Raw genomic sequence first — 24,526 nt, 5'->3', positions numbered from 1 at the left:
TCATGTAGTATAGTGTTCATGTTGTACAGTGTTCATGTTGTACAGTGTTCATGTAGTACAGTGTTCATGTTGTACAGTGTTCATGTAGTATAGTGTTCACGTAGTACAGTGTTCACGTAGTATAGTGTTCATGTAGTAGAGTGTTCATGTAGTACAGTGTTCATGTAGTACAGTGTTCATGTAGTACAGTGTTCATGTTGTACAGTGTTCAAGTAGTACAGTGTTCATGTAGTACAGTGTTCATGTACAGTGTTCATGTAGTACAGTGTTCATGTACAGTGTTCATGTAGTACAGTGTTCATGTAGTACAGTGTTCATGTTGTACAGTGTTCATGTAGTACAGTGTTCATGTTGTACAGTGTTCATGTAGTACAGTGTTCATGTAGTATAGTGTTCATGTAGTACAGTGTTCATGTAGTACAGTGTTCATGTACAGTGTTCATGTAGTACAGTGTTCATGTAGTACAGTGTTCATGTTGTACAGTGTTCATGTTGTAGAGTGTTCATGTAGTACAGTGTTCATGTAGTACAGTGTTCATGTAGTACAGTGTTCATGTTGTACAGTGTTCATGTAGTACAGTGTTCATGTTGTACAGTGTTCATGTTGTACAGTGTTCATGTAGTACAGTGTTCATGTTGTACAGTGTTCATGTAGTATAGTGTTCATGTAGTACAGTGTTCATGTAGTACAGTGTTCATGTTGTACAGTGTTCATGTTGTACAGTGTTCATGTACAGTGTTCATGTAGTACAGGGTTTATGTTGTACAGTGTTCATGTAGTACAGTGTTCATGTTGTACAGTTTTCATGTACAGTGTTCATGTAGTACAGTGTTCATGTAGTACAGTGTTCATGTTGTACAGTGTTCATGTAGTGCAGTGTTCATGTTGTACAGTGTTCATGTTGTACAGTGTTTATGTTGTACAGTGTTCATGTAGTACAGTGTTCATGTAGTACGGTGTTCATGTAGTACAGTGTTCATGTACATTGTTCATGTAGTACAGTGTTCATGTAGTACAGTGTTCATGTAGTATAGTGTTCATGTTGTACAGTGTTCATGTACAGTGTTCATGTAGTACAGGGTTTATGTTGTACAGTGTTCATGTAGTACAGTGTTCATGTAGTACAGTGTTCATGTAGTACAGTGTTCATGTTTTACAGTGTTCATGTAGTATAGTGTTCATGTAGTATAGTGTTCATGTTGTACAGTGTTCATGTAGTACAGTGTTCATGTAGTACAGTGTTCATGTAGTACAGTGTTCATGTTTTACAGTGTTCATGTAGTATAGTGTTCATGTAGTATAGTGTTCATGTAGTACACTGTTCATGTAGTACAGTGTTCATGTAGTACAGTGTTCATGTTGTACAGTGTTCATGTAGTACAGTGTTCATGTAGTACAGTGTTCATGTAGTACAGTGTTCATGTTGTACAGTGTTCATGTAGTACAGTGTTCATGTAGTATAGTGTTCATGTAGTACAGTATTCATGTTGTACAGTGTTCATGTAGTACAGTGTTCATGTTGTACAGTGTTCATGTAGTACAGTGTTCATGTTGTACAGTGTTCATGTAGTACAGTGTTCATGTAGTATAGTGTTCATGTACAGTGTTCATGTAGTACAGTGTTCATGTAGTACAGTGTTCATGTTGTACAGTGTTCATGTAGTACAGTGTTCATTTTGTACAGTGTTCATGTAGTACAGTGTTCATGTAGTATAGTGTTCATGTAGTACAGTGTTCATGTAGTACAGTGTTCATGTAGTACAGTGTTCATGTTGTACAGTGTTCATGTACAGTGTTCATGTAGTACAGTGTTCATGTAGTACAGTGTTCATGTTGTGCAGTGTTCATGTAGTATAGTGTTCATGTAGTACAGTGTTCATGTTGTACAGTGTTCATGTAGTACAGTGTTCATGTACAGTGTTCATGTAGTACAGTGTTCATGTACAGTGTTCATGTAGTACAGTGTTCATGTTGTACAGTGTTCATATAGTACAGTGTTCATGTAGTACAGTGTTCATGTAGTACAGTGTTCATGTTGTACAGTGTTCATGTAGTACAATGTTCATGTAGTATAGTGTTCATGTACAGTGTTCATGTAGTACAGTGTTCATGTAGTACAGTGTTCATGTACAGTGTTCATGTAGTACAGTGTTCATGTAGTACAGTGTTCATGTAGTACAGTGTTCATGTTGTACAGTGTTCATGTAGTACAGTGTTCATGTAGTACAGTGTTCATGTAGTACAGTGTTCATGTTGTACAGAGTTCATGTAGTACAGTGTTCATGTAGTACAGTGTTCATGTTGTACAGTGTTCATGTAGTATAGTGTTCATGTAGTACATTGTTCATGTTGTACAGTGTTCATGTAGTATAGTGTTCATATAGTACAGTGTTCATGTAGTACAGTGTTCATGTTGTACAGTGTTCATGTACAGTGTTCATGTAGTACAGGGTTTATTTTGTACAGTGTTCATGTAGTACAGTGTTCATGTAGTACAGTGTTCATGTAGTATAGTGTTCATGTAGTACAGTGTTCATGTTGTACAGTGTTCATGTAGTACAGTGTTCATGTTGTACAGTGTTCATGTAGTATAGTGTTCACGTAGTACAGTGTTCACGTAGTATAGTGTTCATGTAGTAGAGTGTTCATGTAGTACAGTGTTCATGTAGTACAGTGTTCATGTAGTACAGTGTTCATGTTGTACAGTGTTCAAGTAGTACAGTGTTCATGTAGTACAGTGTTCATGTACAGTGTTCATGTAGTACAGTGTTCATGTACAGTGTTCATGTAGTACAGTGTTCATGTAGTACAGTGTTCATGTTGTACAGTGTTCATGTAGTACAGTGTTCATGTTGTACAGTGTTCATGTAGTACAGTGTTCATGTAGTATAGTGTTCATGTAGTACAGTGTTCATGTAGTACAGTGTTCATGTACAGTGTTCATGTAGTACAGTGTTCATGTAGTACAGTGTTCATGTTGTACAGTGTTCATGTTGTAGAGTGTTCATGTAGTACAGTGTTCATGTAGTACAGTGTTCATGTAGTACAGTGTTCATGTTGTACAGTGTTCATGTAGTACAGTGTTCATGTTGTACAGTGTTCATGTTGTACAGTGTTCATGTAGTATAGTGTTCATGTAGTACAGTGTTCATGTTGTACAGTGTTCATGTAGTATAGTGTTCATGTAGTACAGTGTTCATGTAGTACAGTGTTCATGTTGTACAGTGTTCATGTTGTACAGTGTTCATGTACAGTGTTCATGTAGTACAGGGTTTATGTTGTACAGTGTTCATGTAGTACAGTGTTCATGTTGTACAGTGTTCATGTACAGTGTTCATGTAGTACAGTGTTCATGTAGTACAGTGTTCATGTTGTACAGTGTTCATGTAGTACAGTGTTCATGTTGTACAGTGTTCATGTTGTACAGTGTTTATGTTGTACAGTGTTCATGTAGTACAGTGTTCATGTTGTACAGTGTTCATGTAGTACAGTGTTCATGTAGTACGGTGTTCATGTAGTACAGTGTTCATGTACATTGTTCATGTAGTACAGTGTTCATGTAGTACAGTGTTCATGTAGTATAGTGTTCATGTTGTACAGTGTTCATGTACAGTGTTCATGTAGTACAGGGTTTATGTTGTACAGTGTTCATGTAGTACAGTGTTCATGTAGTACAGTGTTCATGTAGTACAGTGTTCATGTTTTACAGTGTTCATGTAGTATAGTGTTCATGTAGTATAGTGTTCATGTTGTACAGTGTTCATGTAGTACAGTGTTCATGTAGTACAGTGTTCATGTAGTACAGTGTTCATGTTTTACAGTGTTCATGTAGTATAGTGTTCATGTAGTACAGTGTTCATGTAGTACACTGTTCATGTAGTACAGTGTTCATGTAGTACAGTGTTCATGTTGTACAGTGTTCATGTAGTACAGTGTTCATGTAGTACAGTGTTCATGTAGTACAGTGTTCATGTTGTACAGTGTTCATGTAGTACAGTGTTCATGTAGTATAGTGTTCATGTAGTACAGTATTCATGTTGTACAGTGTTCATGTAGTATAGTGTTCATGTAGTATAGTGTTCATGTAGTACAGTGTTCACGTAGTATAGTGTTCATGTAGTAGAGTGTTCATGTAGTACAGTGTTCATGTAGTACAGTGTTCATGTAGTACAGTGTTCATGTTGTACAGTGTTCATGTAGTACAGTGTTCATGTTGTACAGTGTTCATGTAGTACAGTGTTCATGTAGTATAGTGTTCATGTACAGTGTTCATGTAGTACAGTGTTCATGTAGTACAGTGTTCATGTTGTACAGTGTTCATGTAGTACAGTGTTCATTTTGTACAGTGTTCATGTAGTACAGTGTTCATGTAGTATAGTGTTCATGTAGTACAGTGTTCATGTAGTACAGTGTTCATGTTGTACAGTGTTCATGTACAGTGTTCATGTAGTACAGTGTTCATGTAGTACAGTGTTCATGTTGTACAGTGTTCATGTAGTATAGTGTTCATGTAGTACAGTGTTCATGTTGTACAGTGTTCATGTAGTACAGTGTTCATGTACAGTGTTCATGTAGTACAGTGTTCATGTACAGTGTTCATGTAGTACAGTGTTCATGTTGTACAGTGTTCATATAGTACAGTGTTCATGTAGTACAGTGTTCATGTAGTACAGTGTTCATGTTGTACAGTGTTCATGTAGTACAATGTTCATGTAGTATAGTGTTCATGTACAGTGTTCATGTAGTACAGTGTTCATGTAGTACAGTGTTCATGTAGTACAGTGTTCATGTAGTACAGTGTTCATGTAGTACAGTGTTCATGTACAGTGTTCATGTAGTACAGTGTTCATGTAGTATAGTTTTCATGTAGTACAGTGTTCATGTTGTACAGTGTTCATGTAGTACAGTGTTCATGTAGTACAGTGTTCATGTTGTACAGTGTTCATGTAGTACATTGTTCATGTAGTACAGTGTTCATGTTGTACAGTGTTCATGTAGTACAGTGTTCATGTACAGTGTTCATGTAGTACAGTGTTCATGTTGTACAGTGTTCATCTAGTACAGTGTTCATGTAGTACAGTGTTTATGTTGTACAGTGTTGCGCGTGCCTGTGTGGCCGTGCCCGTGTGGCCGTGCCCGTGTTGCCGTGGCAGTGTCTTGGCCCACACACAGACCTGGCAGTCAGCGGGCTGCGCTCACGTGAGAGATTAGCTCCCCAGCACCGGGCCGGGTGCTGTCAGCTCCACTCGGCCCACACTCTCCTCTTGTACTGGCCCTGCTCCTTCAGATTAGCTCCAAACAGACGGGAATATTCTCGGTGAAACATGTCATAGTCTAAACTGCAGACGCACAGTGAGCCAGCTGCAAGGCAAAGGCCAACTCTCACTTAGTCTCACAACACGACATCTTCAACCATACAGGAGGGCTTGATATTACATAAAGACAATTAGGCCATAATTGTGACGGCTGATATGGTTTTCTGTATCCTTTGTCACAACATAGACACTTCTAGCTTTTACTGTAACTGCATTGCGTCAACGCTTATCTTAGTCTGAATTTGTCTGGGACCGTGCACACATTAAGTAATCTTACAAGAGAATTTACTTTCCATCTGCATTACATTTCATTACAATTACAACAAACATTAGCTCAGTGAAATACACAATAACATTTCATTGTTTCATTTCAAATACAGTAGATTGTGTCCTAAAAGAACAAAATTAGTTCATACAAATAAGTAATGTGTAAATGACAACGTACAATTTGAGTGAAATTATTGAGGTAAAATAACAATTTCAGACTGTCTGGAAGGTGGTTCCTTTGTCTGATGGCTAAAATGAAAAGGCATGTTTTTTGGGGGACTGGCTGGATTTAGTAGTTTGTTCTGAGTAAATGTATACTTTTTTGAGGTAGGGATTAAAATGAATAAGATGAAATATACTGTCTGTAAAGTCAGTCTCTTGCTATGGAAAACAGAAAGCCTTTATAAATAATCCAACAGCTCTGCAAACAATGGACGGCCTTATATATATGTATATATATATATATATATATATATATGTAACCTTCGCAACACTGTGAATTGTATTGGAGTGTTTTTTCAGGCACTTCACCTTTGCACAAAACATACAAGATTTTTCCTTTCTATTCTGTGTCTGATTTGAGTGACACCTCCACCAAGGTAAACTCTTTAACCCTCTGCTAATGTTTGTTCTCGTGCACTCATGTAATATTTACCTCTCTTCTGTCGGCATTTCAATTATGAATTTAATGTTTGTTTTAGTGGGTCTTTTTTAACCATTCAAATTGGTGAATACTTTCAACATAGACGAGAAGCAACGCTTCAAATACTCATACAAGTTTATAAGAAAAAAACATTTTTGAGCAATTGTCTAAAACAATCTTAAAACCTTTAACATAACAAATGCTGTACATACAATATTGTAACTCTTCCATATGGTTTGCCCTTGGCTCGTGTTGGCCCTCGAGTTGCTGGAGTTACTGAGTAAACGCTACACAAGGTTGTACACTGCTCTATCGTGCATATAACTGCTCCCATGATGGATTTACTTAATGTGATTCGCAGTTGAAATCCAACGCAAAGAAAGAATTAAGACAATTAAACGTTATCTGTTTTTCAAGTGCTGTGATTATGATGGGAAGCAGCCTGATGTTTTACGCCCCTGTTCTCTAGACTTTCTGCCAGTACAAGATACAATATGATACACAGAAGAGCAGAACAAGGATTAATGTTTAATCTGAGCAAAAGTCCGATCAGTACGGCAGCCTCCCCTTCTCTTCAAGTGTCCTGGAGGTTAAAGACAGTTCTACGTTTGACTCCATGTGGATAAGACATAAACAAATGAAGTGTTATTGGGATTCAGTGTGAGCGAGTGCGGTGGCTGGGCAGATAATCCTGTTAGGGTGCGTCCATGCTAAAGACGTCCGGCGCCCTGGGAGTGTGGAGCGCCTCTGGTTGATCAAACACCTCCGAGATGAGCCCTGAAAGGACGGAAGCCCGGCTAATCAGGCTGTTTAAGACAAGGAGGCTCGGACTGCAAAGCAACCCACCGGAATCATTAACGCTCTACAGCAGTGCGCCGCGCTTATCAGGGGCAGGCCATGTGGGCTGGGGGAGGGACTAAAGGCAAAGTCCATTTGCATCTGTCAGGACTTTACATGCACAATTTAGCTCGGCTGCGCCATTTAAGAGGACTGCAGTGTCAACATGACGGCTGCAACAGTGTTTGGATACACCTTTACATCCAGCAGAGTGTAAAGCACTCTGTAGTGACTGTTTACGTAACGGCCTTCACAGTAACACAGACTTGACTTCTGGACAATATGCTGTATGCAAATCAGGAGGAAAATATACTACTTTGTGCAAGTGAGCCATTACTCAGTGGGAAAATAACATTGCAGCCAATTAAGCTTCGCAGCTAAGGGCAGCTCTTATGCAAGACTGTGTCTGCAAGAAAATGTATTCTCTATTACAGTAGGATGAATTGAGATTCAACCACATCTCTTGTTTGTTGTCATTGTTGTTTAACTAGTTGATATATGAATATTGACATAAGAAAGACGGGAATCCATCTAACATGTGAATACGTCAGTAAAACCCCTTACATAAGCCATTATAGATGCCATACACTCTTCTGCATAATCAAACACTACTTTTATTTGTATTGGCCCGTGCGGCAGAGGATGACGCCTCTAACTACATCAACCAATGCATTGTCGATTCCATCTCCACCTAACCACTATCTAAACTCTCCACAGCGACTGGCTAAATTGAATGATACCAGACAAGCCAAAGGAGATGGGACAAACAGGGGAAAAGAGCACGACGAATGGCCGTCTGGAGGCTGGTGCTGTCAACACTATATGGATAAAGACAAATGTTGTGCCTCTGTTCTCTGGCCAGGCTGAAAAACACTGCATCTGCCCCTGCTTTCTCTCACTGTCATGTCATCATCAGCACAACCTCACTGTCCATAAATCTCAATTGTAAATACGCACAGATCTATTTATGTTGTGTACAAACGCAGGCTTTCAACACAACGACCCATATCCCGGAATTGTCTGGTGGCACCGCTTTGGCAACCTTATGTGTGGACAGATGGACACCAGGCAGGAGAAGTGACCTTGTAGCCTCCTGTCTCCTTGTCTCCTATGTCCTGCGCTTGTCTCCTTTTCAACATCGTCTTCCCTTGTGCAAAAGCCAGCTGAAAGGATGTACACGGTGAATTAAATGGATTTGCAAGCTGCTTCATTGTTCTTGGACAACAGGACATTTCCGTCACACTGAAAACAGAAGTACTGGCTCAGATTTTGTACAGCACTGAGCCGCTGTTCCCCGGACGAGCCCCCAGTTTTGTACCACTGTAACGGACATCGTGCCAGACAAAAGGACCAGGAGGATTTCCCAAAAGCTGCCTAGAAGATATGGATATGTCAGATGGGAATACAGCTACTATTGACAACGTGCATGATGTTTGTGCTACGAGAAAATGTGCTGTATGTAAAAAACAAGACAAAACCTGAGCTGATCTCAAATGTTTTTATTTTGTAAGTGATCAAGTTGGGAAACTTTAAGACATTTTGAGTTCACTTTGACCATTTACTGACTTTTTTTCTTGAATGAGCAAAATATTTCTCTCAAAGCAACCACTGACAACAGCCGCTATGTTCATTCACAAACACATCCAATAACTAACACGAAATCCTGCCTGTCCGTGCTCCAGCTCATAGAAAATGGCCAAAATGTAACAAACATTTTACATTTCATGGTTTGCAATCAGCTGTTTTACTATGTGCTGATCCGAACGCAGCCCTAAGGCACAGCGTGGAGCGGCTGTGTGAATATTTAATGCAGAGCTAAAGCCAGTTCATATAAACAAACACAATGTGGTTACAGCTATCCACTGCACTGGCAAACTACAGTCTATTTAAAAGCCCACGACTTAGACAAATGATTCTCAACGATCGATAACACTAGTAACCGACTCTATTCCACACACATGAGGGGCAAAGGGGAGATGGTGCAGTGCTGCAACTGTCCTGGGCTCTATTGTACAGCTTGCTCCTGAACAGCAGTTACAACATTGCAAAGTAACTTGGGATGGAAACACTGGGAATGAAAACAAGACTTGGATGGAGGGATGGATGGCGGTTCGATGATGATGCCGATTGATGCGTTCAATGTTGTACTCACAGTTCTGAATAGAGGATGTGCAGGTTGCCCAAATTGTCTGTGTAGTTTGCTGGGCTAAGCCAAGGCAGGACCAGCAGCAAGAGCGCCTTCATGGCCACTTTGAGATTGTGTCCTTGTTTATCTTTTCTTCTAAATCAGCCTTTACAGTGTCCAGATCTCTCCCCGGCCCTCCTCCCCCTCCTCCTCCCCCTCCACCTCCAATTCTCCAAACCTGGCCGTGCTGACCCTGTGCTATTCTGTCAGTCCTGCCCACTCCAAGTATCGCTAACAGCCCTTCACTAAAGACCCTATTAGCTGTTGCTGCACTTTTGAAGCTTGCCGGACACCTCTTCCTTCGCCTCTTTCTCTTCTCGCCTCAGGCTGGCTGCCCGGTCGTCTCAGCCGCAGAGGCAAACGGGACCATTGCCAGAGGTTGTTGGAGACAGAGGAGCTTGAGGGAGCATCAGCGGCAGCAGAAGGAGGGGGAGCAGGATAAGAAAAAGCCCAAGCAAGGTGCAGAGTCCCGCGGAGCAAGAGGAGAAGGCAAAAGTGCTGGGAGGAGTGAAAGAGTGACGAGAGCCGTGTGAAGGTGGCACATTTGGACCGCAATTTGAGATGTTGCAGCCCTTTAATCTGCTCTGGGCACTGTCGAGCTGTAAGAGGATTTGCGCTGGTGTGTGGACATGTCCGCCCGCCTGTCCTCCTGTCCACTTCGGTGTGTGCGCGCCCGAGTTTGTGTCAGGGAAAACAGTGCGGCGTGTGCCTTATACTGCAGCAGAGAGCAGCGAGGGGGGGTGTGATGGAGCGGACCAAACAAAGGCAGGATCCAGGGGCTGGGGGAGGTACCTGCTGCTCCTCCGATTGACTCTTGTACCTTCACATACATACTTAATGAGGGAGATGTGCTCGTGCCCATTGCATGCGACTCGTTTGGTTCTGTAAACATGCAGCACACTGATAGAGTTTGGGAAATGAGAGATCACCGGATGAGAGGTGGTGCTGCTTTCAAGCCCCCCACCCCTCTCCGGTAGCGATGGACTGATCCCTGTGCAGCAGATTGGTCTGAAAGCATCAAAGAATCAGCCTGTGTGAGCAAAAAAAGGAAAAGTCAAAGCATGACCAAAACACACCAGCAAATCAATATTCCTCGAACTGCTCTGGCTTATTACTCTGAGTGACGCAGAGGAGACAGGCAGGTGCAAAAAAACAACAACATTATAAATCAATCTTCACCCCCTGTCCCCATTGCTCCTTTGTATAGTTCAATCATGCATTTATTAAATGTCAGAAAGAATACACCGTGCTAAAGGTTAAGCTATTGCTCATTTGAATGGCTGCGCGCACAGAGAACTGCTGCAATGATGAAGGTTAAGTGCAGAGTAACATTTACTTAAAAGCTTTATGATCACGGAAAATGTATTGGACCGTCAAAATATAAATAAATAATACATAATTGACTAAAAACTGTCATTGAAGTAAATGCACAATACAGACATTACTTTTCTTGGAACTTGGAACAACATTTTTAGAAACTGCACTTTACATTTTGCATTTAAAAAAAAGGTATGATTTGAAAAGGCGTGATTGGGCCTGGATTCAGTGGCTTAGCATGAAGGGCATGTGCTGTGTACAGTGATTACAGCTCACGTCAGGGCTGTGGCCTGAAGCAAATCGATCTCCCAGCATTTCCACACAACTGCCTGTCCCCGCTGTCCTGTAACATTAAAGGCTTCTTGTCAAAGTTGTGCTATAAGATAATTCAGTGAAAGTTTTCATTTCTATTATTCAAGTGCTTCATTGTAAACAAATACATGTGAAATGAACATGATTTCTTTCTCGCTCCAGGCAGTGCTCACTCTGGACAGTTCAGCCTGGCACAGACTCAATTAGTAACCCTCACTTCCACATGTATTATTTATAGGCAATTAGCAGCACTAAATTCCTAGTCACCATGTAGACACGTGGAAAGATCTGTCTCGAGAATTTAACCTAGAATTGTGTATAAGGCTCTATTTGGCCTTTTGCCTGATTAAGTTTATTGCACCTCAGTTCAAGTATTCATCGTTTGAGGTCTCAGGACATTTTTATCTTACAATCTCATCGTATCAACACAGAGACAGGAAAAGAGGCTTTCAACAACAAAACACAGATACTTTTTAAATCAAATAATTTTACGCCTTTTAATGATTTTAAAAAGTCCCGCAGTGACAATGAACTTGTTTTGTATAATTTGATCTCATATTGTGTGGGTAAATTTGATTGAATGTTTTTTTTGCGTTATTTATTTTGTATTGCATTTGTACCCATGAAAAAGATAACTTTTCTCATTGGGTTTTCCCTGTATAAATAAATGCAATGAATGAATGAAATGAATGAACACAACTCCCTTTCTATCAAGCAGTTTCCATATTTAACTTTAATTTCCCATCTCCTTCCTTTTTTAAACCTATTTCCCCATTCTCATTTCCATAGCCTCCAGAAAGACACTCAACTGGTGTAAATACCCAAAGTCTGGATGAATATTTCATGTGTGTGCGTGTGTGTGTGTGTGTGTGTGTGTGTGTGCGTGCGTGTGTGTGTGTGTGTGTGTGCGTGTGTGTGTGTGTGTGTGTGTGTGTGTGCGTGCGTGCGTGTGTGTGTGTGTGCGTGTGTGTGTGTGTGTGTGTGTGTGTGTGCGTGTGTGCGTGCGTGTGTGTGTGTGTGTGTGTGCGTGCGTGTGTGTGTGTGTGTGCATGCGCGCGTGTGTGTGTGTGTCGCTTAATGCAAACGGGCACTCTTGGCCCTATTTGAATGCCGTATACAAGGGACCACAGGGCAGTCAGGAAATGGAAATGTAATTGGATTGTGACAGGATACAGTGAACACAGAGCAGCGAGCCCCATAGGAGATATTTCATAAGCTCGCACATTAACCACAACCATCGGCACAAGCCCAAACAAACGCGCCATTTCGGATCGTTTGCCCGTTCGCACTGACACATCCCTCACTCTCATGTCAAAATAGGTCTTGTTTCCAAAGCTAAAGCAGCTTTTTCTTAAGTGTAATTTATCTTGTTTCTTACACCAACAATAACAATGAAAAGCTGTGTGAGTATCAGTGCCTTTCTAAATATTCACACTTTGATGAATTCAGCAGTCTTAGTGCTTGTAAATGAGTCCAGTTTTACAAGTGTGAAAAAAAAGAAATAATGAAGTGCAGAAAAAAAACCCATTCAAATAAAATAGGCAAAAAAACAAAAGCAAAATAGGCATAAAAAAGCATTTCAAAGCAGAGAACAATGGCATGAGCGCATGTTACTGCACGTTTGGAAATAGCAGAGGTGGAACGGCGTTTGTGGCGCCTTCACAGAACAGTCCAACAAACAGAGAAATATATCTGACTGATTCAACGGGAACGAGTTGTTCTGAGCCGCGGTGACTGTGTCCAGAATGACAACTCGGCAACACAACGGCCAATAAAGGTCATGAAGGAATACACGAGTTTGGGAATGAGTCTGACCAGATGGCTGTCGTAGGAAATCTCCGTCATAAGCAGTGCATAAACAAATGTAAAACCTACTTTAGACAGGCACAGACCAGGAAATAAGCAAAATATAGCCTGGGTTTCAATTATAACTCTTTGCAACTGTCCAAAAGCATAGAATAATATTTCTACTATGGAACTATGAACTAAGGTATTTTCATAACTTAGTAAACATTGTCTGCATTTCACGTAGTAAATTCTATTATTGCGTTATGAAAAAAGAAAATGAACGTATGTTTGTTGAAGTTTCTTTCAGGAATCCTCTATATGCGTCAAGTAACTTCTACAAATGTTTGTGTGCTTCAGTTGTGACAGTGGGAAGCTTCAGCCAAACCAGAGATACTTTGTCATTTGGCCTTGAAATGAACAATTTAAGCCAAGTTTTCTTTTGAATGACTCATAATATAGATAGAAAAACAGAAGAACATAGTGAACACCATATTCTTCTTACATCTTTGCAATAGTCTGGGTATATCTCTGCAGACGTGACCTTTGACCTCAGCTGATAACACCTCCTAACTATGAGCGAGCAGCTGAGTCCTGGAGGAGCGGCTCTCACGGCTCCACACCTCATTATAACACTCTCTCTACATCAGACAGAGCTGGGCCAAAGTAGAGAAGAAAGTGGTTAAAACGCCAGAAAAAGGAGTCGATTTTCAGACTTCTACACAACATTTTATAAAGTGTACAGCCAATGGGAGAAAGTCTGCATGTGAAGCCTATGTAGCACTAATTATCCCACTGGCCTTTGGGTTAGAGGAGTGTTAATGAGCGCTAATGGAAACATGCCCACACAGAGGAGGGACAGTGATGTCGTATCCAGGGTTTATGTTTATGAACAGTATTTGCTTCTTTTACAGAGTTTAATAAAAAGACGTATCTGAGTTATGTTATATTCTTTGCAGCTCACCTCTTTTTGATGTGATCCTCCAGTTCTCCACGGGCCACTGTCTCCGTGCAGTGCTCGGTGAAGGGGCAGAACACGGTGAGCTTGTCCAGCAGCTTGTGCACCAGCAGACTGGGCTTCCTGCAGCTCTGTAACATGAGGGGGGCGCGGCAGACGGGGCAGAAGTCACTCTCCAGAAGAAAACTGGTGAGACACTCCTGGCAGTAGGTGTGACCACAGGGCGTGTCCAGGGGCCGGATCAGAGCCTGTAGACAGATGTGGCACACCATGTCGTCGTCCACTTCATCCTGGTACAAGTACTCGTGGTTCTCCTCGAGATTGTGGCTGTGTCCGCAGGCGGGGCACAGGTCAGGAGGGGGGGACAGGAGACCCAAATCTGAGGGGGAGAAGGGCGGGGCTGACGCTTCGGCCATTTCCATAGAAAGCTCAGGGTCTCCGCTGTCCTCCGGAGTGCTCATCTGGTCCTCAGGGTGAAGTGAGGGGTACAGGGAGAAGGCCATGACCAGAAGGCATCTGTGAGAGAGAAACACACTGGTCGTTTGCAGTTTCACAAGAGACAATCATCTCACTGAGGCTGACTTCTGGGTTTTTAACGTACTACAATGAAATACAAAAATAATAAGTGTAAATAGGCCAATGTTGGCTGATAAAGTGGAACATTTTTCAGAAGAAAAAGACAAGAAAAACATAAAGTCTCCAGCGTTTGTGTCCCATTTAGGCCAAAGTCAAGTCAAAGTAAATGTTCAAATTCAGTCCAACAGTCATTTTTCCATTGTAATTCGTCCAGTCTTTGCTTGTTAGTTCAGTTGGTGCCATCCATTTATTTGTGATGGTCTTCTTCCCTGCAGCCAAAAGTATTTTCCAATTCTATCCATTTATTGTGTTGTTGTTGTTGTTTTTTACAATAGGACAGTCCACAAATACATGTTAATGGTTGGAACCACCACCAATCATTTGTCGATAAAAACAAACAATTGATTTAATCATTTTAGTTCTGGCCCCAATTGTTGCCCAGTTGGACACGCAAACTCCCCCAAGAAGGGCCTCCAGGACTTGACCATCATTTTGTGTGGCATGAGTTTGAACAAAGTACACTGGCTTGTAGCAACAATTCTGCCTTTTATGTGCGAGTGATGTTGAGGAACACGTGCTGTGCTGTTTATCTCAGGACAGCAGTGACCGCATCAGTGTCAAGCAAACACAGAGAAAATATTCAGATGTTGTTTAGCCTGAGCGGGACAAAGATGGATTTACATACATCAAATAAACAACATCCAGACAATGCATCGAATTCAGAAACATTCATGTTTTTACTGGATCATGGAGGTGATATCCAAACTTTGAATTGGAATATACTCCTTTGTTTCCTCTAGTTTTGTTTTGTTTGAGCCTTGGTTTAGACTTGGTTTAGACTTAGAGAATAGTCCTGGTTTGGTTTGGGCCCTGCTTAGTCCCGTCCAATCCAGGCACACTTCAGTTCATGTCTTTTTTTCCTGAGGTATTACTTCATATGAAAACGTTCCTCTGATTTCCACAGTAATCAATCCAGCCGATGTGGGCAGAGATAACACACAGAAGCAGATCGTTCTCTCAGTGGAGCATCAAAAACATGATAATCCAATATTGAACGCGACTTGGCTTCAAATCTGCCTTTTCTTGGGTTTGTTCAGGTCCAACTGTGTGTGTGCGTTGAATACGTCATACAAGGAGCAATCAGTTTCTCAAACTCATGGACGTGGACAGAATGGGACCCAGACATAGTCACCATGGAAACAGCCACACTTACCACAACTACTGCTGCTCATTGGAGCTCAGGACAAACTGGCAACCTTTGGGTTTTAGAGTCACTGCCTCACACTAGTATATAAAAGTTATCATTTAAATTGGATTGCCTTTGAGGATATGTTTGCTCTACATTTATTCTTATTTTGTGACATGAGTTGTGACATGAGTTGTGACATGAGCTGTGACATGAGTTGTGACATGAGCTGTGACATGAGTTGTGACATGAGCTGTGACATGAGCTGTGACATGAGCTGTGACATGAGCTGTGACATGAGTTGTGACATGAGCTGTGACATGAGCTGTGACATGAGCTGTGACATAATTTGTGACATGAGCTGTGACATGAGCTGTGACATGAGCTGTGACATGAGCTGTGACATGAGCTGTGACATGAGTTGTGACATGAGTTGTGACATGAGTTGTGACATGAGCTGTGACATGAGTTGTGACATGAGTTGTGACATGAGCTGTGACATGAGTTGTGACATGAGCTGTGACATGAGCTGTGACATGAGTTGTGACATGAGTTGTGACATGAGTTGTGACATGAGTTGTGACATGAGCTGTGACATGAGTTGTGACATGAGTTGTGACATGAGCTGTGACATGAGTTGTGACATGAGCTGTGACATGAGTTGTGACATGAGTTGTGACATGAGTTGTGACATGAGCTGTGACATGAGTTGTGACATAATTTGTGACATGAGCTGTGACATGAGCTGTGACATGAGCTGTGACATGAGCTGTGACATGAGCTGTGACATGAGCTGTGACATGAGTTGTGACATGAGTTGTGACATGAGTTGTGACATGAGCTGTGACATGAGTTGTGACATAATTTGTGACATGAGTTGTGACATGAGCTGTGACATGAGTTGTGACATGAGTTGTGACATGAGCTGTGACATGAGCTGTGACATGAGTTGTGACATGAGTTGTGACCTGAGCTGTGACATGAGCTGTGACATGAGTTGTGACATGAGCTGTGACATGAGTTGTGACATGAGTTGTGACATGAGTTGTGCCATGAGCTGTGACATGAGCTGTGACATGAGTTGTGACATGAGCTGTGACATGAGTTGTGACCTGAGCTGTGACATGAGTTGTGACATGAGTTGTGACATGAGTTGTGACATGAGTTGTGACATGAGCTGTGACATGAGTTGTGACATGAGTTGTGACATGAGCTGTGACATGAGTTGTGACATGAGCTGTGACATGAGCTGTGACATGAGCTGTGACATGAGCTGTGACATGAGTTGTGACATGAGCTGTGACATGAGCTGTGACATGAGCTGTGACATGAGTTGTGACATGAGCTGTGACATGAGCTGTGACATGAGCTGTGACATGAGCTGTGACATGAGCTGTGACATGAGTTGTGACATGAGTTGTGACATGAGTTGTGACATGAGCTGTGACATGAGCTGTGACATGAGCTGTGACATGAGCTGTGACATGAGCTGTGACATGAGTTGTGAAGAAGAACCGAGACGCTGTAAAGACACGACAGCAGGAGCTAAAAGACTCAGAGTCAATGCAGAATGACAGATTCACTCATTCTGCAGAACAAGACGGTGTAAGTTTCCTTCACACGTCTCGTAATATTCAATTTGAGGTTAAGGAAGACATTTTATGCTTTTCTGAGTATTAAGTATAACATATGATCATTATTTTATATTTTGTGTATTGTAAATAGCAATATAGATCTAAAATGATTTGATAATAGAAACTCATGCCCAAGTGGCAATTTTGAACCCTCTATATGTATGACCCTATGTACCCACATGTATGACCCTATGTACCCACATGTATGACCCTATGTACCCACATGCATGACCCTATGTACCCACATGTATGACCCTATGTACCCACATGTATGACCCTATGTACCCACATGCATGACCCTATGTACCCACATGTATGACCCTATGTACCCACATGTATGACCCTATGTACCCACGTGTATGACCCTATGTACCCACATGTATGACCCTATGTACCCACATGTATGACCCTATGTACCCACATGTATGACCCTATGTACCCACGTGTATGACCCTATGTACCCACATGTATGACCCTATGTACCCACGTGTATGACCCTATGTACCCACGTGTATGACCCTATGTAGCCACATGTATGACCCTATGTACCCATATGTATGACCCTATGTACCCACATGTATGACCCTATGTACCCACGTGTATGACCCTATGTACCCACATGTATGACCCTATGTACCCACGTGTATGACCCTATGTACCCACGTGTATGACCCTATGTACCCACATGTATGACCCTATGTACCCACATGTATGACCCTATGTACCCACATGTATGACCCTATGTACCCACATGTATGACCCTATGTACCCACATGTATGACCCTATGTACCCACGTGTATGACCCTATGTACCCACATGCATGACCCTATGTACCCACATGCATGACCCTATGTACCCACATGTATGACCCTATGTACCCACATGTATGACCCTATTTACCCACGTGTATGACCCTATGTACCCACATGTATGACCCTATGTACCCACATGTATGACCCTATGTACCCACATGTATGACCCTATGTACCCACATGTATGACCCTATGTACCCACATGTATGACCCTATGTACCCACATGTATGACCCTATGTACCCACGTGTATGACCCTATGTACCCACATGCATGACCCTATGTACCCACATGCATGACCCTATGTACCCACATGTATGACCCTATGTACCCACATGTATGACCCTATTTACCCACGTGTATGACCCTATGTACCCACATGCATGACCCTATGTACCCACATGTATGACCCTATGTACCCACGTGTATGACCCTATTTACCCACGTGTATGACCCTATTTACCCACGTGTATGACCCTATGTACCCACATGTATGACCCTATGTACCCACATGTATGACCCTATGTACCCACATGTATGACCCTATGTACCCATGTGTATGACCCAATGTACCCACATGCATGACCCTATGTACCCACGTGTATGACCCTATGTACCCACATGCATGACCCTATGTACCCACGTGTATGACCCTATGTACCCACATGCATGACCCTATGTACCCACGTGTATGACCCTATGTACCCACATGTATGACCCTATGTACCCACATGTATGACCCTATGTACCCACATGTATGACCCTATGTACCCACGTGTATGACCCTATGTACCCACATGCATGACCCTATGTACCCACATGCATGACCCTATGTACCCACATGTATGACCCTATGTACCCACATGTATGACCCTATTTACCCACGTGTATGACCCTATGTACCCACATGCATGACCCTATGTACCCACATGTATGACCCTATGTACCCACGTGTATGACCCTATTTACCCACGTGTATGACCCTATTTACCCACGTGTATGACCCTATGTACCCACATGTATGACCCTATGTACCCACATGTATGACCCTATGTACCCACATGTATGACCCTATGTACCCATGTGTATGACCCAATGTACCCACATGCATGACCCTATGTACCCACGTGTATGACCCTATGTACCCACATGCATGACCCTATGTACCCACGTGTATGACCCTATGTACCCACATGCATGACCCTATGTACCCACGTGTATGACCCTATGTACCCACGTGTATGACCCTATGTACCCACATGTATGACCCGGAGTCTGGCTTCAGTATGAGTATTTCAGATTTAGAACAATGCAGATTAACATGTATGAATCAAAATACAACTCTAAACTAATTCAAACTAATTATAAGGGATTTCAAGAGAATTAAGATGAAAAATTAAGTATTTTTAGTCATCTGGATGTTTTTTAATCAAATGTAACTTTATTTTGTCTTTCAGAACAGTAGATATCAAGACGGGTGAGCAGGAGAAAGACGTACGTGACGAACTGTAAAGGGGAAAGAAATCCCACTGTCTTATTTGCAAATAAAAGTTTATTAAAAGAGGCAACGTTTCGGCAACTGGGCCTTCGTCAGGCAAATGGCTTCATGTTCCTGGTCTTTCAGAACAGTAACATGTTTCACAATGAGAATGAAAGAAAATTAAAGATTTCACAGTTGTTCATAAATAATCGTTAAATTGTGATGTTTTTTCTCACAATAATCATAACACTAAAATTTGATGTTGTGACATTCCTACTAATGATGGAAAACACCATCATAACACAATTACTTGCTCATAAAAGTAGATTTTACATAATGTGCCCCCTTTAAACCTGTTCAAGAAACATATTGATTACATCTTACATTTACAACAAGGAAACTATAGATTAAAGTGCATGAAGTTTGGGTCTATATTTTTCATCTTGTCTTTGTTTTATTGTCTTTCGACTGACTGCAGTGTTGTTTTAGATGTTTTCTTCTAAGACTTGGTGAAATATAGATGGTTTTATCATGATTGAGAAACAGCTGCACATGGTTTAACCAGTTTACATTGACACCATTGTAGCTCTTTGTTTTTGCCAGAACAAAGAGAATCGTGTCATCTGTGAACATTTGACAAGTTGGAGAATAACAGATCATTGATACAAGGGACTAAGCGGGGCCCAGGGTAGTTCCCAGCTCTTCTGTTTTGTATACGCGGTCATTGTGAGACTAAATGGAGGACACCTCCAGCACTATTGTCTCCATGTCTGACTGGAATTTAACAACACAACACAATGTTTGTTACAAAAATAGCTCAATATCCTCTGAAGTCCCGCTCTGACACACAAGTCCTCACACTCTGACAGAAGAAACCTGATCCTGCAGCACCCACTCAGACACGCCCACTCAGAGCGGACACGCCCACTCAGAGCAGACACACCCACTCAGAGCAGACACACCCACTCAGAGCAGACACACCCAGTCTCACCCACAATATGAGCTCACATAGTCAGTGCTGTTTGTGTGTGTAGCTTTAGTTATACTAAAACTATTAGCAGTGTGTTTTTAAATTTTACTACTGTCATATTATTGTGGAGCTGCTGTCTCCAGATTAGGCTTTCTCTCTACATCTACAACTGTAAAGACAAAACAACAACAACAACAACAACAACAACAATAATAATAATAATAACAATAATAATACTTTCTAAATGAACCTTTGTTTTACCAGACAAAGAGGCAATCTGCAGCACAACAAATAGACAAGACAAAACATTGAATACAAAACAGTCCTACTGTTTTTAACTGCCTACATTGTCTGATAAATAAATAAATAAGATCCTTATGATATCTGTGTGAAGATGTTAAAACAACGAAAAAGCTAATCCTTTAATTCAGATCAAATCATTGCAAATCATTTGAGTTAAACTAGAACATACTCAGATTTCTAACATAAACTGTTTGCATATAAATGCTTTGTGCCATAATACACAGTTAATACAAAACTAAGATACATGTCATTCTTTGTCAATGTCTGGTACTCCATGTCAAGCCTTGCCTCAAAAGATCATCGCTCAAGTGTTTGACTTCTATAAACGCCATTGGTTCAAGAGCAGGAACATTGTCCTTGTATGTAATACGTGGTTTATTACACGGCTGTGATCTGCGACTGGTTAATAATGATACCAGAGTGCCGAGTCAGCCAAACAATGAAGATGGAAAAAGTGCATGTTGACAAAATACCTGTTTATGTCAGCGTGATTCCAACTGGACTGTTGTGTTCGCATGATCCTGAAGGTACTGCACATGCTCATTTGCATATCAGATCACACGTACCAAATCCATATCTCTTCCGCTCAAACTCAAACAAACAAACAAACAAAGACAAACACACCTTCAGGATTAACAGAACAAACCGACGCTATTCAGGAGTTTTCACTTTCCATTTTCAGGACTGTTGCAAAAGATTTAGTTTTTAATTCTTATTTGCTATGACTTGGTCCTAATTTTTAATCATTCTGTTATACATTTAGTGTCTTTCATGAATTCTTAACAAAAATAAATACAATTGAGATTACAAAGTGCAAATAAAAAAAATCAACTAGTGTTTAAATGGGACCTCCTCCGTCATGATAAATGTTACACTTTTAACACTTTCAAAACTCATGGCTGGAGTTATTTAACCTGTAACGTGGGTTCAACAGAATCACATGTGTTTCCATGTAAAGCCGGGTGACTCATTAATAATGACTCTTCACTCTGCCAGTTTTGATTAACACTGGCAGTTAGTCACACTCGAGCTGATACCGTTTTGCCTGTAAACCATCTCTCTACATGTTAGCACGCTGTTGCACGTTAGCATGAAGCTGCCTTGATTTGGCCCCAGCTCCAGCATACCTCATGTGTTCCAACTTGTCCCTGAAACACCATAAATCCCAGTCTACTTTTGTTTGAGTCTTCGTTGCAGTACCTTACATTAGAAAATAATCATGTATTTTGACCCCTCATAGTATTTATCCAATGAAATGGTGTGTTTGATCGGCTTAATCGACCACTTGGCTATGAAGAGTGGCGATAACCTACATTGATTTTAGTAATTGTAGTATATGTCTACTGGACTGGACAAATGTTACCACTTGGTCAACTATTTTACATATACTGACCACTGTAGATGAGGACCAGCCCACGAGAGCTGACCGTGTTGTCCACCATTACAATTTGTCACACATGCTCTATTTACTGTTTGGTTCCTCTTACTTAACAATACAGCTATAAAAATCATACAATACCTGCAAATGGCAAACGGCCATTGCTTTGGTGTAGGTCTATAGTGGTTTTGACTCTTTAATGAGAGCAATACAAATTATTCTTATTTGCGCAAACCTCTCACAATCTTCTTTACAGCAGTATCTTAAGTTTGTTCAGAGTAAATATCAGTAAAAGTTCGGTTCTGTTCCTGTTAAAGAACCAATCAAAAGAACTGATTTGTCATGAACGTCACATCTCAAGCACAGGCCTTTATGACCAATTTCCATGTTATTTCAAAGTGTCAGTGTTTGAAGAAGATATCATTAAGGACAATTACCACAGTTAAGTCTCCATCGCATGATAAGAATGTATTTGTGACAGTGGTTCAAAAGCAGCGTCATTTTCAAAGCCTATTCTAAAGCTTTACGTTCCAAATAAGGTATGTTGAAGGACAGTCTTATGTACCACCCTAACTTCACATCCTGGTCATTTTGTCTTTGATTGAGTTTGCAGATCCAGATACATGAAGATCTCGGCTGAGGCCAAGCTGGACCTGACGCCTCAGTCTGGACAAACAGCCGGCGGCAGATGTGCAAGTGTCTCATACTTCACTGGCTCAGTGATCAGAGCAGATTGTGCTGCCTCAGATTAGCCCTTAGTAAGTGGAAATGTATCATGCATTTATGAGCTATTGTGCTAGTTTTGTACAATAGCCCCTTTAGAATAGCGCCACAAAAAGAGAAAGAACTTTCATACCATTGTTTTCAGTTTAAAAGTCAGAATGAGTCACTTGAAGCTTCATGTGGGAGATGGAAAGCTGCATATTATTTGCTCAGGATGTATGAGCCACAAACCTGTTTTATAGCCAATATACATTTGGTTTCTCTTATCTTGCTTATCAAGGTGAGGGTTTGTTTACAGGTAACAGGAAGTGTTGACCAGGCACAACAACTTTCTGCTGTATTCATCATTTACAATTAAATTACTGGTACTTGAAAATAATTTAGCTGAATCTTATGCACTGCAATGCGACAAAGTCAAAGTGCTACATGGATTTATGATTACGCAACTCTACAACAATAAATCCGTTAGTCACCAAACCTGTACGTTTGGCATATTATCATAATTCCCCATGGTAAAATATAGTCTTTCAACCTAAGCAAAAATATGTTTGTTTTCTTAACAATACACTGGACCTGGTGTTGTCCAAAGGTCTCCGATAAAACAAAACCCAGTCCACACTGAGTAGCTGTTTATTTATGTCTGAACAATAATGATTTATAAATGATTTGCTATGCTACTAATACCAAAGTTATGAATTATGCATTAGCTCAAGAACAACGCTTTGTTGTGAAGGTAGTAGCCAATACCGTCCAACTGTGTCCGGCTGTGAATACTGACGGGAAAGTGATCTGGACGTGACATAATGTCAATTCACTGTGCAAAGCAAACGAATATAATCTTGACTTTACAAGAATATTCTTTTAGCTTTTAGAAGGCACTTACTTGGTCTGGAGCGGCGTTCCCTTTGAGCTGTGCACTTCACCTGGCCAGGTAGAGCTCAGAGCGGGTGTAACTTTAAACTACAGCCCAGAGGATTGAGTCATGAGGACTTTGTCCCACTCACTCGTCCTGTGATTGGCTGCCGCTCCGCTCTGAAGTAATGTAATCCAGAGTGGGTCCAAGGGGAATTGTGCTCCATGGGGAAGACTGCTCCTGTGTGAGCCGGGCCAAGGTGAGCAGGAAGCAGGCTCAGAGGGCGGAGCCAACGGGAAGGTAAACAAGAAGTGGCCGAACCTGTTTTGGACAAAGTGGAATTTTCAATGAAATTCACTGTTGACACAGAATGGACTTTAATGACATGAAGACATAATGAAGACATAATGAATACATAAAGAATACATAATGAATACATAATGAATACATAATGAATACATAAAGAATACATAATGAATACATAATGAAGACATAATGAATACATAATGAATACATAATGAAAACATAATGAATACATAATGAATACATAATGAAGACATGGAACAACTCAAGTGTCACTTTAATACCAAACATTTATTTAAACTTCTTCAGGACATTTTGTCAATAAAGACATAGCATTTCTCAACCGCACGTGTAGAGAGCGTGCTCAGACAAGAGAGACCCTATTTTTTGGCTAACAATAAGCAATATAAAAGCCTCGTAGAAGGACTGATGTCATGAACATGAACACATAACAAATTAACTTTTCATAATTTTTCAGATACTTAAACAAATTTTCCTATTTCTTTACAAATCAAGAGAAGGTTTTATACAGCCAAAGGGACAGCCACTTTGTTACCTCATATTTTTAATCTACTTACACAGTGTTGAGTTAGATTTGAGTCTATTTTAAATCGTTATTTATTTCTGGTTGCATGTCTGTATTCTCCTGCTACGCGTTGCAACAGTAGAATTTCCCCGCAGTGGGACA

General features: G+C 41.0%; 1 protein-coding gene across 4 annotated transcripts in view; it reads right to left on the bottom strand.

Moving 5' to 3' along the window:
- The window catches only part of lnx1 (ligand of numb-protein X 1), a 54,506-nt gene extending 30,737 nt beyond the window's left edge, over window positions 1-23,769 (bottom strand). For 2 of the 4 annotated variants that reach the window (XM_072439417.1, XM_072439418.1), the window contains exons 1-2: window positions 23,566-23,769; window positions 13,627-14,136 (exon numbers count right to left, since the gene is read on the bottom strand). In XM_072439417.1, the coding sequence (XP_072295518.1) occupies window positions 13,627-14,123 (497 nt within the window). In that variant the 5' untranslated portion in view covers window positions 14,124-14,136; window positions 23,566-23,769. Of the gene's footprint in view, window positions 1-9,215; window positions 9,933-13,626; window positions 14,137-23,565 lie in introns of those variants that run through there. The other 2 variants (XM_072439420.1, XM_072439421.1) reach the window with 2 other exon arrangements.
- Window positions 23,770-24,526: the final 757 nt, after the last annotated feature.

This window comes from Eucyclogobius newberryi, unplaced genomic scaffold, assembly GCF_026437365.1.
Source record: "Eucyclogobius newberryi isolate DKJ021-1_F unplaced genomic scaffold, fEucNew1.0.hap1 SCAF_9, whole genome shotgun sequence".
Taxonomy (NCBI): Eukaryota; Metazoa; Chordata; class Actinopteri; order Gobiiformes; family Gobiidae; genus Eucyclogobius; species Eucyclogobius newberryi.
Note: the sequence above shows the minus strand (reverse complement) of the source record. Positions and strands in the feature narration are given on the sequence as shown.